At 50.5% G+C, this 13,657-nt stretch overlaps 3 protein-coding genes across 3 annotated transcripts in view; 1 reads left to right on the forward strand and 2 right to left on the reverse strand.

Annotated features, from left to right (window-relative positions):
• Positions 1 to 340: 340 nt before the first annotated feature.
• On the reverse strand, positions 341 to 3,052 carry LOC107182090 (alpha-1,3-mannosyl-glycoprotein 4-beta-N-acetylglucosaminyltransferase C-like). Its single transcript, XM_015559885.1, has 3 exons — positions 2,951 to 3,052; positions 1,902 to 2,061; positions 341 to 1,482 (listed from the first exon to the last, which is right to left on the reverse strand). Exons 1-3 carry the CDS (start codon positions 3,050 to 3,052, stop codon positions 341 to 343), a joined length of 1,404 nt encoding a protein of 467 aa, XP_015415371.1.
• Positions 3,053 to 4,887: 1,835 nt separating this feature from the next.
• Positions 4,888 to 12,307, reverse strand: LOC102757109 (alpha-1,3-mannosyl-glycoprotein 4-beta-N-acetylglucosaminyltransferase C). Its single transcript, XM_015559891.1, has 4 exons — positions 11,720 to 12,307; positions 9,443 to 9,622; positions 8,512 to 8,668; positions 4,888 to 6,393 (listed from the first exon to the last, which is right to left on the reverse strand). Exons 2-4 carry the CDS (start codon positions 9,545 to 9,547, stop codon positions 5,297 to 5,299), a joined length of 1,359 nt encoding a protein of 452 aa, XP_015415377.1. The 5' UTR covers positions 9,548 to 9,622; positions 11,720 to 12,307; the 3' UTR covers positions 4,888 to 5,296.
• TMEM183A (transmembrane protein 183A) overlaps positions 12,237 to 13,657 on the forward strand; it is a 9,404-nt gene continuing 7,983 nt past the window's right edge. Inside the window, exon 1 of the mRNA XM_006757492.2 lies at positions 12,237 to 12,375. Within this exon, the coding sequence (XP_006757555.1) occupies positions 12,237 to 12,375 (139 nt within the window). The remainder of the gene's footprint in view (positions 12,376 to 13,657) is intronic.

Raw genomic sequence — 13,657 nt, forward strand, 5'->3', positions numbered from 1 at the left:
GCGGGACCTGGCCCAGGGCGTGGGGACCGTGCGGGGTAGAGGCGGGACCGGAGCTCCCCTCTCTCCCTCTCAGACTGTGTAGTCTAACGTGGCCCACAAAACTGGGTGCGGTTGAGCGCACACCTCTGCTCGCCGGGGGCAGGCTGGCGCGCCTCTGCGGTCGGAGTGTGATTTTCAGTGCCGCTTCCTTTCCTTCTCACACGCACCCCAGTTTGGACAGTAACTTACACGGTCACCCCGCTCCGAGTGCACAGGCCTGGGCCCGTGTCTAGCTTTATTTCCTGCCGGCCATGCAGGCTGCATTCCCCAGGCCCGTCCCTGCAGAATCCCCGGTGTGCCTCTAGCGCTCCTCTTCCTCGGGCTGAGTCCAGACCCTGATCTGCCTGATGAAGAGCCAGGAGCCCTGAGAGGCCAGCACCAGCAGTCGGATGCAGCTCAGCTGCTCCACGGCGCCCTCTTCGTAAAACACCCTCTGGTCCAAGTTCCCCTGCACCAGCGGGCCCAGCACGGTGTAGCGCGCACAGCCTTCGGGGTGCGCCAGGGGGTCGTAGCCCAGTTCTACTTGGCCCTGCTGCAGCCGGTACTGCCCCTGTTTGTCAGCACCTGTCAGCACCTCTATGCGGACCACTTTCTGTGGCCTTTCCAAAACCACCACCAGGTAGTTGCCCCTCAAGGCATCAAGGGTGACGTAGCTCTCCGTGTTCAGAAAGTAGGCGTACTGGGGAATCACATTCGGTATCGGCCTCATGTCAGTGAGGACACTGGCTACCGGGTTGTCCGGATCACCAAAGACCACTTCCTTCTCCACAGGAAAGCAGGTGTCCTCGGACGCAGAATAATTGCCCGTCGGATAGAAGACGGAGGGACTGAAACGAATAGGAACGTCTTGGGCCAAGAGAAGGCGGAATTCAGAGAGAAGCAAGTGAGTAGGCGTGTCCTTAGGGAAGAGGAGGAGGAAGGTGGTCAGGCGGGAGAGGTCGCTGCTGTGGAAAACTTTCCCGGAGAAGCTCAGGCTGGAGAACTCCAGGGTCACCCAGGGTCGTTCTGTCCAGGCTGCCAGTGCCCAGTAGATGGTAGAAACAAACTTGGGGGTGCAGCCCACGTGATCTTCTACCATCAGAAAGTATTCAGAGAGGCTGACGGCGAAGTTCATAAGGAGGGCGTAGTCGACCTTCTGCCTGGAATAAACAGCTTCACAGGGTGAGGAGGCATTGATGTTGCCCCGATCTCCTGGGACAAGAGAGCCACCGAGATGACCGTGGATCACAAGCAGCTTCTGGGCCTCAAGATGAGGTTGGAAGAGGCCTGATATGTTGGCGACCATTTGGCTGCGCCATGCAGGGTCAGGATCTGACAGGTGGACCAGCACCACGATACAGTCCAGCTCAGACTCTGAGGAGGCTTGGAACAGAGACTGCAGGGTGTGCAAGAGGGTGCTCCCATGAGGACGCTGCACTGAGGAGATCCCCACCGTCAGTAGTTCTGGGGGTGGGAGGCATAGGGCACCATTAGCACTCTAGGTGGTGACAAGACCCTCCTCCCCTCTCTCCTTAATGCCAACCCCTGGGGACAAAGTCACATTTCCTTTCCCTTGGAGAGTGTGGTTAGATAAGAGATTAATCTTTGGTCAGACGGTGAAGTGGTTTTATTTGATCACTACTTTGCAAGGTCGTTGGAGGACAAGGCTCTCTGATGGGGAGGCTGCCCTGTACCAAAGGGAAATCTGCTGGCGTGGCATATGAGCCGGGACCTCAGACCTGGATGGCAGGGTCTGCAGGGACAGAGGAGCCGGCGGGCTCTCGTAGTACAGTGCCCAGTGAGCTGGCACCCATCACATTCATCTCCCTCTGGGTCCTCCCCTTCCCTCTTCCCTCAGTCTGGCCTCTCTCCCGCGCACTCACTCTTCTCCTGGGGAAGGGCTCCAGCCAGGACTTGGTAGCTGGTGAGCTGGAGCACAGGGGAGCGTCTCTGCATCTCCTTGAAGGTCTCCGAGTGGCTCTTGCTTTCAGAGCTGACTTGCTCCTGGTCCAGCTGCTGCAGCATTTTCTTCTTTTCCTCCTGCTGAGGATGGGTAAGCGTCAGCCCTGAGAGTCACCCCAGCTCCTCTGGAGACAAATGAGGGCAAATCTTCCTTCTAGGACAGACCAAGTAAGCCCCAGGGTCCAGTCACCGGGAGCTCGAGTGTCGGGGCTCAGTGAAGCACTGTCCCCACCTCATCATGAGAACACCCGTGGTGCTGGAAGGGGTGGTGGGCCTTGGGGTCGGGGAAGTGGGGCTCTCCAGTTTGGTGTGGAATGCTTGTGGGAAGGTCCCAGGCTTCTGCAGAGTAAGAACCTGCCTGCCCCACCTTGCCCAGGTCTAATTTCTCCACCATTACCAGCTGGCAGAGCCCCTGGCTCTGCTTGGCCTGTGCTGGCTGCTGGGACAGCTGCTGAAGACCGAGCTGTCTTGTCCTGAAGGAACGACACCTGGCGCCTCAGTTCTAAAGGCCTTTCTTCGCTCAGCTCTGGCCACACATTGCCCCACAGCCACCTCCCCCTCTGCTCTCGCCGGTCCGAGGCACATGGGGAGAAGGTGGACCCCAGAACCTGAGCATGACCTTCTCCACTGCAGACGCTGTGCATGTGGGAGGAGTCATCTTAGGGCTTGAGTCTGTCCCTGAGGGAGGGTGGGAGGAGCACCATTTCCTGAAGTGAGGAGAGTGGCAGCAGGGCCGCCTAGAAGGTCTGGGCAAGGCTCTCTCCACACGTAGAATGCCCTCTTCCTCCCTCACCCTGTGCAGATCCTGGCCATATTCAAGACTGGGTGAATACCTTTTTTTGACATGTTCCTGAATCTTCAAGTGCCCTCTTCTTAGAACTTCTATGGTGATGCTGCGTGTTTGCATAACTGGACATATTTCCTCCCTGCCGAAGTGTTGGCAAGTAATCCCTCCCAATTTGGAACTTACCAAAGACACGCTGTACTCAAGGCGCTTGCTCCTGTTGTCCCGGAGGAAGAAGCTCAGGGAGACGAGGGACACAGCCAGGAGGGAGTATCTCCACAGCGTCATGGTGCTGGGCCTGGCACTCGGCAGGAGTTGGATCCTGAGTGAGAGAAGCCAGGCGTGTCCTCCTCTTTCCTGCGGCCTCCCCTCCCTGCCCCACCCTTGCTCCTGGACACCTCTGCCAATTTACTTTCTAAATCTTTTCTACCCACTTTGGCCCCCCGTCTACATTCCCTCCAATATAGCCATCTAAGGAGAGACAAAGGTCATGGAGTTTGGTTCTATTCAGCTGCTGCCTTCTTCAGCTCCTGTCTGGGTTTCCAGGTGGAACTGGAGCACATTGGTTTAGCCACTTGGAGTAGAGGCACCACCAGCGGGGATGTGTTGCCAGAAATCAAGGGTTAGGTGTTAGCTCCCTAAACTCAAACTTGAGTTAAGTCTCCACTGGGGGTTATTTCAGACAGATTACGAGGTTTTGAATCAAGTCAGAAGGATCAAGGGAAACTCTTGCGTGTCTCCTCCACCCTGGACTGGTAGGAAGGATGGAAACCTAGAAGTGGCTGGAAATTTCTAATTCTGTGGAAGTCTTGACCAGGTTTGCAGAGCCACAGCCATGGGAGGCTTTGTGTCTAACAGAAAATGTGGCTTGATAAACCAGCAGAGAGCAGGGATTTCTCTGAAATCACAGAGAAAAAAACTTCAATGCTGCAGGGTGGGAGCCCAGAGTGGCTCCTCTGAGGCAGCAGAAACTAGTCACCATCCCAGGAGACCCTCCCTGACAACCATTGTTCACCCTGAATGGGGACTGCTCACCTCAAGCACCTGTTTCTGGACACGGTGGGAATAAGGGTTTAAAGCCAGCTTTCCAGTCTTATCTCAACCGAGAAGCTGAAAATTAACTGTCAGCTTGAATCAAATCAACAAGGGTGGATATTGAGTGATCGCTTCCCTATTAGAGGGCCCCATTTGACTCCTGGAGGAACCATCCATGTTACAGGATATCCAGTTATAGGGCATGTGCCCTGACTGGGAATCGAACTGGTGACCTCCTTAAATGTCTGGGTGTTTCCCTTTCCCCAGCTTACAGTTACCCAAGTACATGTCTGTAAGGCGCTGTGGTGGTGGTGGTAGGGTGTCTGGGGAATCTTACAGGACTTGTGTCTCAGGGACCTTCCTTCTAGGGACCTGCCCACCTCTTCCATCAATGCACATGGACCTGAAAATTGGCTGAGATCCAGAACCAGGCACGGGATTGACTTACTGGGGTGACTGTCCTCAACCTCCTGCCCCTCCATTTTTGCCTTTTGTGGTTGTCGTCACTGCGGTGGATCCTGTGGCGGCCCGATGCTCAGAGCTTCTCCCTCCTGCCCTTATTTGTCCCCACCCTCTCCTTGTTTTTGTCCCATATCCTGTTTCCAGGCTCTCCGGCTCCTGCATCTCCTTGGGTTACAGCTCATGGGGACACACTGGCTGGCTTTTGATTTGGGTTGTTCCCAAATATCCCTTAGAGTTCTCCTCTCCTTTCCTCCTCTCCCTGCTTTCACGGATTATAGTCAAGCTAGTGAGAACCAGACACTGCACATTAGCTGAGCTCAGGGCTCAGATTTTTCTAGAAATAAAGATCTCATAGCCAAACTGAACTAAAAAAAATTAGTAACATATCCAAAGGTTTTCCTATCAGAAACCTGTTTTACCTTATAGTCCCAGAGATAAGACTGCTGGACAGGAGCTATTACAGATCAGAACAAGTGATTTTCAGCAATTTGGAGGCTATCTGAAAAGGAATACCTGACATGCTGGGTGACCATGGAGAAGAGGACTCTGCCTGACCATAAAGGGGTCAGTAGTGTGTATCGAATGACCACCTTTAATGGGAAATGAGACCACAGAGCACACAGTCATGTTTCTTTCCTGCCACACAGGAAGTTCCGCCTTTAATGAGTCCATTTCTGCTGGTGGAGAGACCCCCGTCCCGTCGTGATATGAGCATCATTCAGTCCTACCCACGTGCTCCTCCTGTTCCTTCGAGTCTGGTGTTCCTGCTCCAAGGGAAGAATTCTGAATGGTAGACCTTCTGGTGAGTAAACCAGGAAGGCTTTTAACAAGCCCACCTCGTCCACCAGTGGTTCTGGGACCAAGAGTACGTGACCTTCACTCTGCCTTTCAACACGCATCTCTTATGAACGAACAACCCTGAAAGGACCCAAGTTCAACATTTTAATCTTTTGTTTGTTTAACCTCTGTAGACTCTAACCTCCAATCTGACCACTCCCCCAACTCCTGGTGGCTTCTCCATTTATCACTTAAACCTCACTTGGTCCAGAGGTGGATGTGCCTGACCACTATTCCAGAGGGAGCAGCGGCTGTCACAAGCAGTCTCACACATTTCACCTTCTTCCCAGACGTGGGAGACAACACCTGCTTGTTCAGGACGCCATTTACCAGCAGCCCCAGCAGAGTGTAGTCGTCACAGTCACTGACCCTGTTTGTAGAGTCACAGCCCAGTTCTACTTGCCCCTCTTCCAGCTGATTCCAGCCTCTCGGGTCAGAGCCAGTCAGCACCTGAACTCGGGACACGTGGGCAGGTACATCCAGAACCACAGTCAGATGGCTGCCAGGCTCAGCCGACTTGGTGTAAAAGAAATTCTCACCCAGGCTGTAGGCGTGCGAGGGAGCAGAGTCGTTGGCAGCCTTCAGGCTGGTGTGGATGGAGGCAGCAGGGTTGCTGGGAGAGCCAGTGTCATCCTCCTCAAAGGAGGAGGAGTTGCCCACTTGCTGGAAGAGGGAGGGCAGGAACCTGATTGGTGTGTGCTGCAGCAGGGCCTGAAAATGGGAGAGGAGGCAGTCCCAGGGCACTTCTCGGTAGAAGAGGAGAAGGAAGTGAACAAAGCGGGGCACGTCTCCAGTACGGAAGAGTTTCCCGGTGACGCCCAGCGGGGAGAACTCCAGGGTCACCCAGGGTCTGTTTGCCCAGGCCGACACGGCAGTAGCTATCTGGGTGACAAATCCGGGGGCACATTTCACATCATCCTCGACCATCAGGAAGTAGTCAGAATGCTGGGTGGCAAAGTTCATGAGGAAGGCATAGTCCATGTTTTGCCTGGAGTGGAAGGCTGTGTGGACAGGAGGGTCATTAAAGGTCACTTTAAGATCCTTCAAAGGAAGATAGCTTGTGAGGGGAGTAGTGATCACCACCAGCTCTCTGGCCTGGATGTGTGGTTCAAACATGGCTGAGAGGTTGTAGATCATCTGGACAAGCCATTTGGGGTCAGGACCTGCGAGGTGTACCAGAACGGTGAAGTGTTTCCGCTCGGATGAGGAGGAAGCAAAGAAGAGAGACTGCAGGGTGTCCACGAGGTGGCTCCCTTCAGGACGCTGCCCGGAGGAAATCCCTATGGTCAGCAGTTCTAGGTTTGGGGAGAAGAGAGGACCTTTGTCAACTTACAGAAGTGAGAAACATAGTTGCTATGCGTGAGGTTATAATACTCATAGGCCTTTCCATACACCAACTTAATGTCTTTCTGTGGTTATTGTACATTTTCTCCCCCAAGCCTAAGCATGGACAATGTTAGGAGTTAATAATCTGGTCACAAGTTGTGAGTTAAAAAAAAATCATTACCTTTGAGAAACAATTGTTGGAGAAATAAAAGATGATAAACTAAAAACATTTGCATTTATGTCTCCTCAACCAGAGTCCCACTGAAAAACCAGAAAGCTTGCCATTAGAGAACCGTAATATTTGCAGAATTCCTAGAAGACAGAGAATATGGAACGGGGTGGTGAAAAAGTCTAAGTAGAAGAATTCATAGTTCAGAAGACACACAGAGAAAACAAATGCAGAGATTTAGTTTCATACTGAAAGCCTCAGTGAAATTCTAAGTTCGAGCCACCAAATGACAGGTATGAGCCCTGGGATGGTCACCTGGATGATCAGTCACAGGACTGTTTCCAGAACCACTGGACCACTGACCACTAAGGAGCTGGCTGTGGCAACATCCATCGCAGGCGAAAGTGCTACGATTTTCTAAGTAAAGTGGAAGGTCTGCCCGGGGAGAGCTCTGGGTGAATCCTGGGCTGGCGGGAACCCCAGGACTTGAGCAAGAACTCCAGGCAGCAGCAGGAGGAGAGGGCAGAGCTGACGTGGCTTTTACCTCTAGGATAAAGCCCTGGGTGTGGCTCCCTGAAGGTGACATTGAGACGTGGAGAGGCATTTGTATAAACTCATGAATTTCATCTTTCAAACCATGGAAATTTGATCCTATTGAGGCTCAAATTGTCCTATCTTTGGCAAACAGCCTTTTGAAGTTGGATCCTGAGTCTTTATGATACAACTTTAGTCATTTTTTTAAGGCTTCCTTTCTATCTGAGAGGACATTTCCTGCCTTGGACCTGGAATCAGCCTGGTTATTTTTAGTGGAAAACAGTGTTTATGTAACAAACACTCATTTATAGGCCACTGGATAGAGCCAAAATATATATTTCTAAAAAGATAAAATACCATCATGCATTCATACTACATAGTGCATTTAATTAAAAAAGTACAGCATCATAGCCAGTGAGGTTTATAGAAAGTGGGATTATTGGTAACTGAATAATAAAAAGCATTTACTTTTAAAGAAAAAAGTTTTTCTTTACTCAGCATTCTTGTGTTACTGTTTTTTTTAAATTTATTGATTTGAGAGAGAGGGAGGGAAGGAGAGAGAGAAGCATTGATTTGTTGTTCCACTCATCCATGCATTCATTGGTTATTTCTTGTATGTGCCCTGACCAGGGACCGAACCTGTAACCTTGAATACTGGGATGACACTCTAATGGGCCCGGGATACCCAGCCAGGGCAGAGTTCTTGTATAGTTAAGGCCATCACCCTTCAGCCCCCTTGAACGTAACTGTATTTTATTAACATAATAGCTTAGGCTTGCCCTTTGAATTCTTAAACTGTTTGAGTCAGAGAAAGCTTATTCTGTGTTAAAGTTTATTTTTTCTCATCAATGCAACTTATGAGGATCCAATGAGTATTCTAGTTGGGCCTCAGGAGGGTGCAGTCCCAAAGGGAAGCTTGCCGAGCAGGGGGAACGACAAAATCCAACTGAGCTGACAGATTGGAAGCCACATAGTGTCTAGAGACAGACACAGATCTTGGCGACAGCTGCCAGCATGGTTACTGGGGGGAAGGACACTGCAGGGGTCAGTGAGGACCACAGACAGACCTGGCCGGAGCTGAATTTTTAGAGTAATCGGCATATAGATGGCACTTCAAGCTGTGAGACTGGGTGAGGTCACCAAGGCAGTCCAGACAAGGACTGAGCTCTGGGCACATCAACATTCAGATGCTGGAGAGAAGATAAACCAGCAGAAGACACTGAGGATCTATGAGTGAGGCTGGAGGAAAACCAGAGCTTGGGGTCCTGGAAGCAACTGGAGAGTGTTGACAGGAGAGCGGTCTACTGTGTCAGATGCTACAGGTCCCTGCTGCCCACCTGCCTGTCCTGCCCCTTCACGGTCTGGACCCCTTGTGCACACTCACTTTTTTTCCTAGGAGGGGCTCCAATCAAGATATAGGAATTCATGTTTTTGAATGGTTCTGAGTTTTTCTGCATATCTTTGAAGGTTTGCAGGTGGCGTGTTCCACCAGGGTTAAGCTGCATCCGGGCTCTCTGCCAGGCCACCAGCTCCTTTTCCTCCTGAGAAGAGAGTAGGTTGCAGCTATGAGCCCTCCCTGTGAAAATAATGGCTGGGTGGGTTCTGCTTTGCATCACAGAAGAAAACATCTCCAGGACACAGGGCAGGTTGCTCAGGGCTCAGCTCAGTTTCTTCCTTATCTTCTGAAAAAGTTCTACCCGGGGATTCTTGTACAGGTTATGGGTCCTGGGGTGAAGGGAGTCCGGAGTTACATGTAGGGAATGAGATGGTATCAGTCCACGCCATTCTTCCCCCACAGTCATCTCTCTGACTAGTCTGATGTGGGTCACTTAATCCCATGAGGGCAAAGCATGTGCTAGGCATGAGAGGAGACACAGTGATGCCACTGCAATGCCCCAGGCTAAACTCTTCACCCTCCAAGTTCATTCTCTCCCCCCCCCCCTTTCTTTTCTTTTTTGCCTTTTCTGGGTTCTGGTGAAATTTCTCATCCCCTTACAGTTTTTCTTGGCTTAGAAAAATGACAACTTCTCTGAGGTTCAGGGTCCTATGGAATAAAATGGGGATAAAATGTGTAACTTTGAGACCATAGGAAAAGGTGTGCTTTCTTCCCAACCCTGAATTCTTTCTTCCAGAGTGCCACCTCCTTTATTGCCCCATCAAAGAAAAATATGTTGAATCCTCAGGCTTTATTATCTTTCTTCTCTGAGTGTCTATAATGTTAGTGACAGTTGCACACAAATGGACACTTAGATAGTGTCTCCTTTTCCTAGTCCAGGGACTTCAACTTTGTCCGACCCACAGCTTCTGGTACTCACCAAGGACAGGAAACTTGTAGTGTCCAAAGGGTTTTCTTTAATGAAGAAGAAGATGGAGAGCAGTGCTGCTGCAGCAGAGACGAGCAGGCACAGGGCATCTCTCATGGTGCCGGGTGGGGAGGACCTACAGCAGCTTCCTTATCTGTGACCGGGGGTTATACTCAGATGTCTGCCTTTACACTGTCGAGAAAAGTTACCATTTGACAGTAATGTGTTTTTATTTTTATTGATTTCAGAGAGGAAGGGAGGAGAGGGAGAGAGAGAAACATCAATGATGAGAATCATTGATTGGCTGCCTCCTGCATGCCTCCCATTGGGGACTGAGCCAGCAACCCTGGCAGGTGCCCTTGAGTGGAATCGAACCCAGGACCCTTCAGTCCACAGGCTGACGCTCTAGCCACTGAGCCAAACCGGCTATGGCCGACAGTAATGTGTTTTGTGAATCAAGAAATGATTGTATAAATGATATATAAATGTCATTATTTTTTAAAAGACTATTTTTTAGAGAAGTTTTAGGAAAATTGGAGGAAGGTATAGAGATTTCTCAAATACCCCCTACCCCCACATGCACAGCCTCCGTCATTATCACCACCACTCACCAAACTAGTGTGTTTGTTATAACTGATGAACCTATGTCCATACGTCACCATCACCCAAAGCTCATTGTTTACATTAGGGTTCACTCTCGGTGTGATACATGCTAAGGGTTTGGACATGACATATATCCATCATTATAATACATACTAGAGGCCCGGTGCACAAAACTTTGCACTTCGGCAGGGGTGAGGGGCCCTCAGCCCGGCCTGCACTCTCTCGCAGTCTGGGAGTCCTCGGGGGATGTCCAACTGGTGGGCCTAAGCTGTCAGTTAGACATCCTTAGCACTGCTGCGGAGGTGGGAGAGGCTCCTGCCACTGCTGCTGCACTCACCAGCCATGAAACCAGCTCAGGGCTTCTGGCTGTGATGCTCCCCTTATGGGCACACTGACCACCAGGGGGCAGCTCCTGCATCAAGCGTCTGCCTTCTGGTGGTCAGTGTGCCTCACAGCTACCAGTCGTTCTACCGTTTGGTCAATTTGCATATTAGCCTTTTATTATATAGGATATTTTCACTGCTCTAAATATCCTCTGAGCTCTGCCTAGTCATTCCACCCCAACCCCATGGAAACCACTCATCTTTTTTTTACTGTCTCCATAGTTTTGCCTTTTCCAGAATGTCATATAGTTGAAATCATACACTACGTAGCTATTTCATACTGGTTTCGTTCACTTAGTCATATACATTCAAGGTACCACCATGTCTTTTCAAGGCTTGATAGCGTATTTCCTTTTAGCACTGAGTAATGCTCCATTATGTGGATGCACCACAGTTTCATTTACCCATTCTGCTGACAGATAATCTTGGTTTCCTTCAAGTTTGGGCAATTATGAACAAAACTGCTATAAATATTTATGGGCAGTTCTTGAATGGACATGTTTTCAACTTTTTTAAAAATGCAGAAATAACTCTTTTAAAAAATGATTTTAGAGAGGGAGATAAAAACATTGATTTGTTCCACTTATTTATGCATTCTTTGGTTGATTATGTGCCCAGATGGAGAGGGAGAAATCGAGCCACAACCTTGGCGTATCGGGAGGACACTAACCAACTGAGCTCCCCAGCCAGTTTTCAACTTCTTTTCTGTTGATGATTTTACTAAGGACCCTTGTATGTGATGATTCCTCTCTCACTGCTTTTTAGATTCTCTCTTTGTTTTGAAAGTTTGATTATGTGGCCTGGTGTGGGTCTTTTTAGTTCATTTTACTTGGAGTTTGTTGAAGATCTTGGAAATTTACATTCGTCAAATTCAGGAAGATTTCAGCCATTATTTCTTCAAATGTTCTCTCTGCCCCTTTCTCTCTTTTCCTCTGGGATTCCCATGATGCATGTGCTGGTCTCTCTCTGCTTGAGTTGGGGCATCCATTTTCTTCTGCGCTCAGACATCGGATCCCCTGGTTCTCAGGCCTTCAGATTTGGACTGGAAACCACACCAGCAGCTTTCCTGGGTCTCCAACTGATAGACAGAAAACCATGGGACTGGAGACTTGGTTTGCTCATCCTCATAATAAATCTCTCTTGCCTATAGATCCTATTGGTTTCCTCTGTAGAGCCTAAGAGGCACGTATTAAGGATCTATGATTGGGACCGAGTCAGAGATCCAGGAGACCATCTCCCTTTCTGAGGCACCTTCTTTCCCCAGGGGCTTGTGAAGAGGCATCAAGGAAATGGTATGTATCACCTCGACTGGAGCTGGCGTTCCATCTCAGATTTCCTCTTTCTGGTGCACAGGAACTCAACTCCACACTCCTGAGTGTTGAGGACTCCTCCAAAGTCAAGAAGAAGAAAAGGGAGTGTTTGGGGGGACGTGGAGAGGCAGGGATCGGGGCAGAATATGCATCCTCTGAGGCAAGACAAACTTGGTCACTGCTCTCCCATGACACCCTCCCTGACAACCATTGTGTCCCGCCCACCCACCTCACCCAGCACCGGTCCTCAGGAGGTGCCGGGAGGGGTGAGGACGTCCGTGTCAGCTCCCTGCTCCCCGGGTTCTGACCAAGATCCAAGGCTCTGGGCTGGAACGGCGCCACATTCCTCTCCCAATAAAAGTAGTTGTACTGCCATTTCCCCAAGTATAAATTCGACACATGTTCCATGTCAAACACCGAGTCAATTACAAAATGAAAAGGTAAAAACCCAGATCCCAACGGTCAGAAAGACTCTTTGGTTAACATCTGGAGAGGCCACAGGACTGACCGATGGCAGCAATCCCCCTGCAAAGGGTGCAAACCGCGGAGACCCGCTGGGCCCCGACGTCGCAGCCCCGGCGTAGGCCCAGCCCTCGGCGCTGGAGGATGACGTCACCACGACGGGCGCTGATTGGCGTCCAAGGAGGACGTAGGCGCCGCTGCGACGCAGAGCCCGGACTGCGTCATCGCGAGAGCGCTCCCTTAATAAGAGATAAATAATTCTTTCTTCCTGCCTAATTGCCTTCAACTAGGACATCAGCTTTTTCCTAACTTTGGACACAAACAGAAACGTCAGCTCTTTCTGTGTTTTGAGCCTGCAGTCCATCAGCTCTCCTGCTTCTCAAGCTCTCAGGCTCAGACTGTAACTACACCATTAATTCTACTGTGTCTGCAGCTTGCCAATTCACCATGAAGATCTTGGGAATTATCACCCTCCATAAGGATATGTGTATATCCTTGTGTGTGTATATATCCAGTGGCTCCCTGGACTCCCGGGAAGGCGGTGGGCTCTCCGCGGGGTGGCTCCCTGGACTCCCTGGAGGGCGCCGGGAGCCGGAGCCTCCGGTGGCGGTTTCTGTACAGAAATGCCCGTGTCCGCCCGCATTACGGACGCCTCTGTGCGCCTCCGTAGCTCCCACTGCCACCTCCTTGCTCGGTCCTTGCCCTGCAGTTCCCCGGTGCCCACGTGCTCTGCCGGGGGCTTCTAGTGTAGGAACCTTGCAGTGTATTCTTTTCCTTCTCCCATGTTCCTCTTACTTTCAGGCTTTGTACCTACATATCCTTGAGACTTGAGTTTTTTTAAAATATATATTTTTATTGATTTCAGAGAGGAAAGGGAGAGGGAGGGAGGGAGAGAGAGAGAGAGAAACATCCATGATGAGAGAGAATCATGGACCGGCTGCCTCCCGCACGCCCCCCACTGGAGAGGGAGCCCGCAACCGGGCCGTGTGCCCTGAGCGGGAACCATGACCTCCTGGCTCATAGGTCCAAGCTCCACCACGGAGCCACGTGGGCCTGGTGAGATGTGTTTTTATGACACCTACAGCCTCCAACCCAAGAACATGATTAAATTGGACGTAGTGCCGCTCAAAACGCTGGTCTCAGAATGTATGCAAATGAGAACAGCATTCGCCTGTAGTTTTAGCCGCTGCAGTTTATAGCGGGAGAATAATGCGCTCCCTTTGTCTTCCCCTCTGAGGTTGGCACTCTTCACGAGTCAGTTTGCCCATTGCTTTCCCGTTTTTTAAAACATTTAAAATGCTTAATTTTCTTTCTTGTTAGAGCCTCAGCTTTTTCAGCAGACTCTCATGCTGGTTTTTCCTTTTGTTTTCCCCCCTCGTGAATGCCGATATCCTGCCTCAGCCGTCTGTATTTCTGGATGGGACTCTGCCTTCTCACTCTTTCCTTCTTTCCTTCTAGTAAAATGTTTC

The sequence above is a fragment of the Myotis davidii genome, unplaced genomic scaffold (assembly GCF_000327345.1).
Source record: "Myotis davidii unplaced genomic scaffold, ASM32734v1 scaffold1915, whole genome shotgun sequence".
Taxonomy (NCBI): domain Eukaryota; kingdom Metazoa; phylum Chordata; class Mammalia; order Chiroptera; family Vespertilionidae; genus Myotis; species Myotis davidii.

What these genes read in the sequence shown, in the direction of transcription:
- LOC107182090 (XM_015559885.1), bottom strand. Translation starts at nt 3,052, where the DNA reads ATGACGCTGTGGAGATACTCCCTCCTGGCTGTGTCCCTCGTCTCCCTG. An exon ending in TTGAGTACAGCGTGTCTTTG is followed by an intron (nt 2,062 to 2,950) that starts GTAAGTTCCAAA and finishes ACCCATCCTCAG; the next exon opens with CAGGAGGAAAAGAAGAAAAT. An exon ending in AGCCCTTCCCCAGGAGAAGA is followed by an intron (nt 1,483 to 1,901) that starts GTGAGTGCGCGG and finishes TCCCACCCCCAG; the next exon opens with AACTACTGACGGTGGGGATC.
- LOC102757109 (XM_015559891.1), bottom strand. Translation starts at nt 9,547, where the DNA reads ATGAGAGATGCCCTGTGCCTGCTCGTCTCTGCTGCAGCAGCACTGCTC. An exon ending in CTACAAGTTTCCTGTCCTTG is followed by an intron (nt 8,669 to 9,442) that starts GTGAGTACCAGA and finishes CTCTCTTCTCAG; the next exon opens with GAGGAAAAGGAGCTGGTGGC. An exon ending in AGCCCCTCCTAGGAAAAAAA is followed by an intron (nt 6,394 to 8,511) that starts GTGAGTGTGCAC and finishes CCCCAAACCTAG; the next exon opens with AACTGCTGACCATAGGGATT.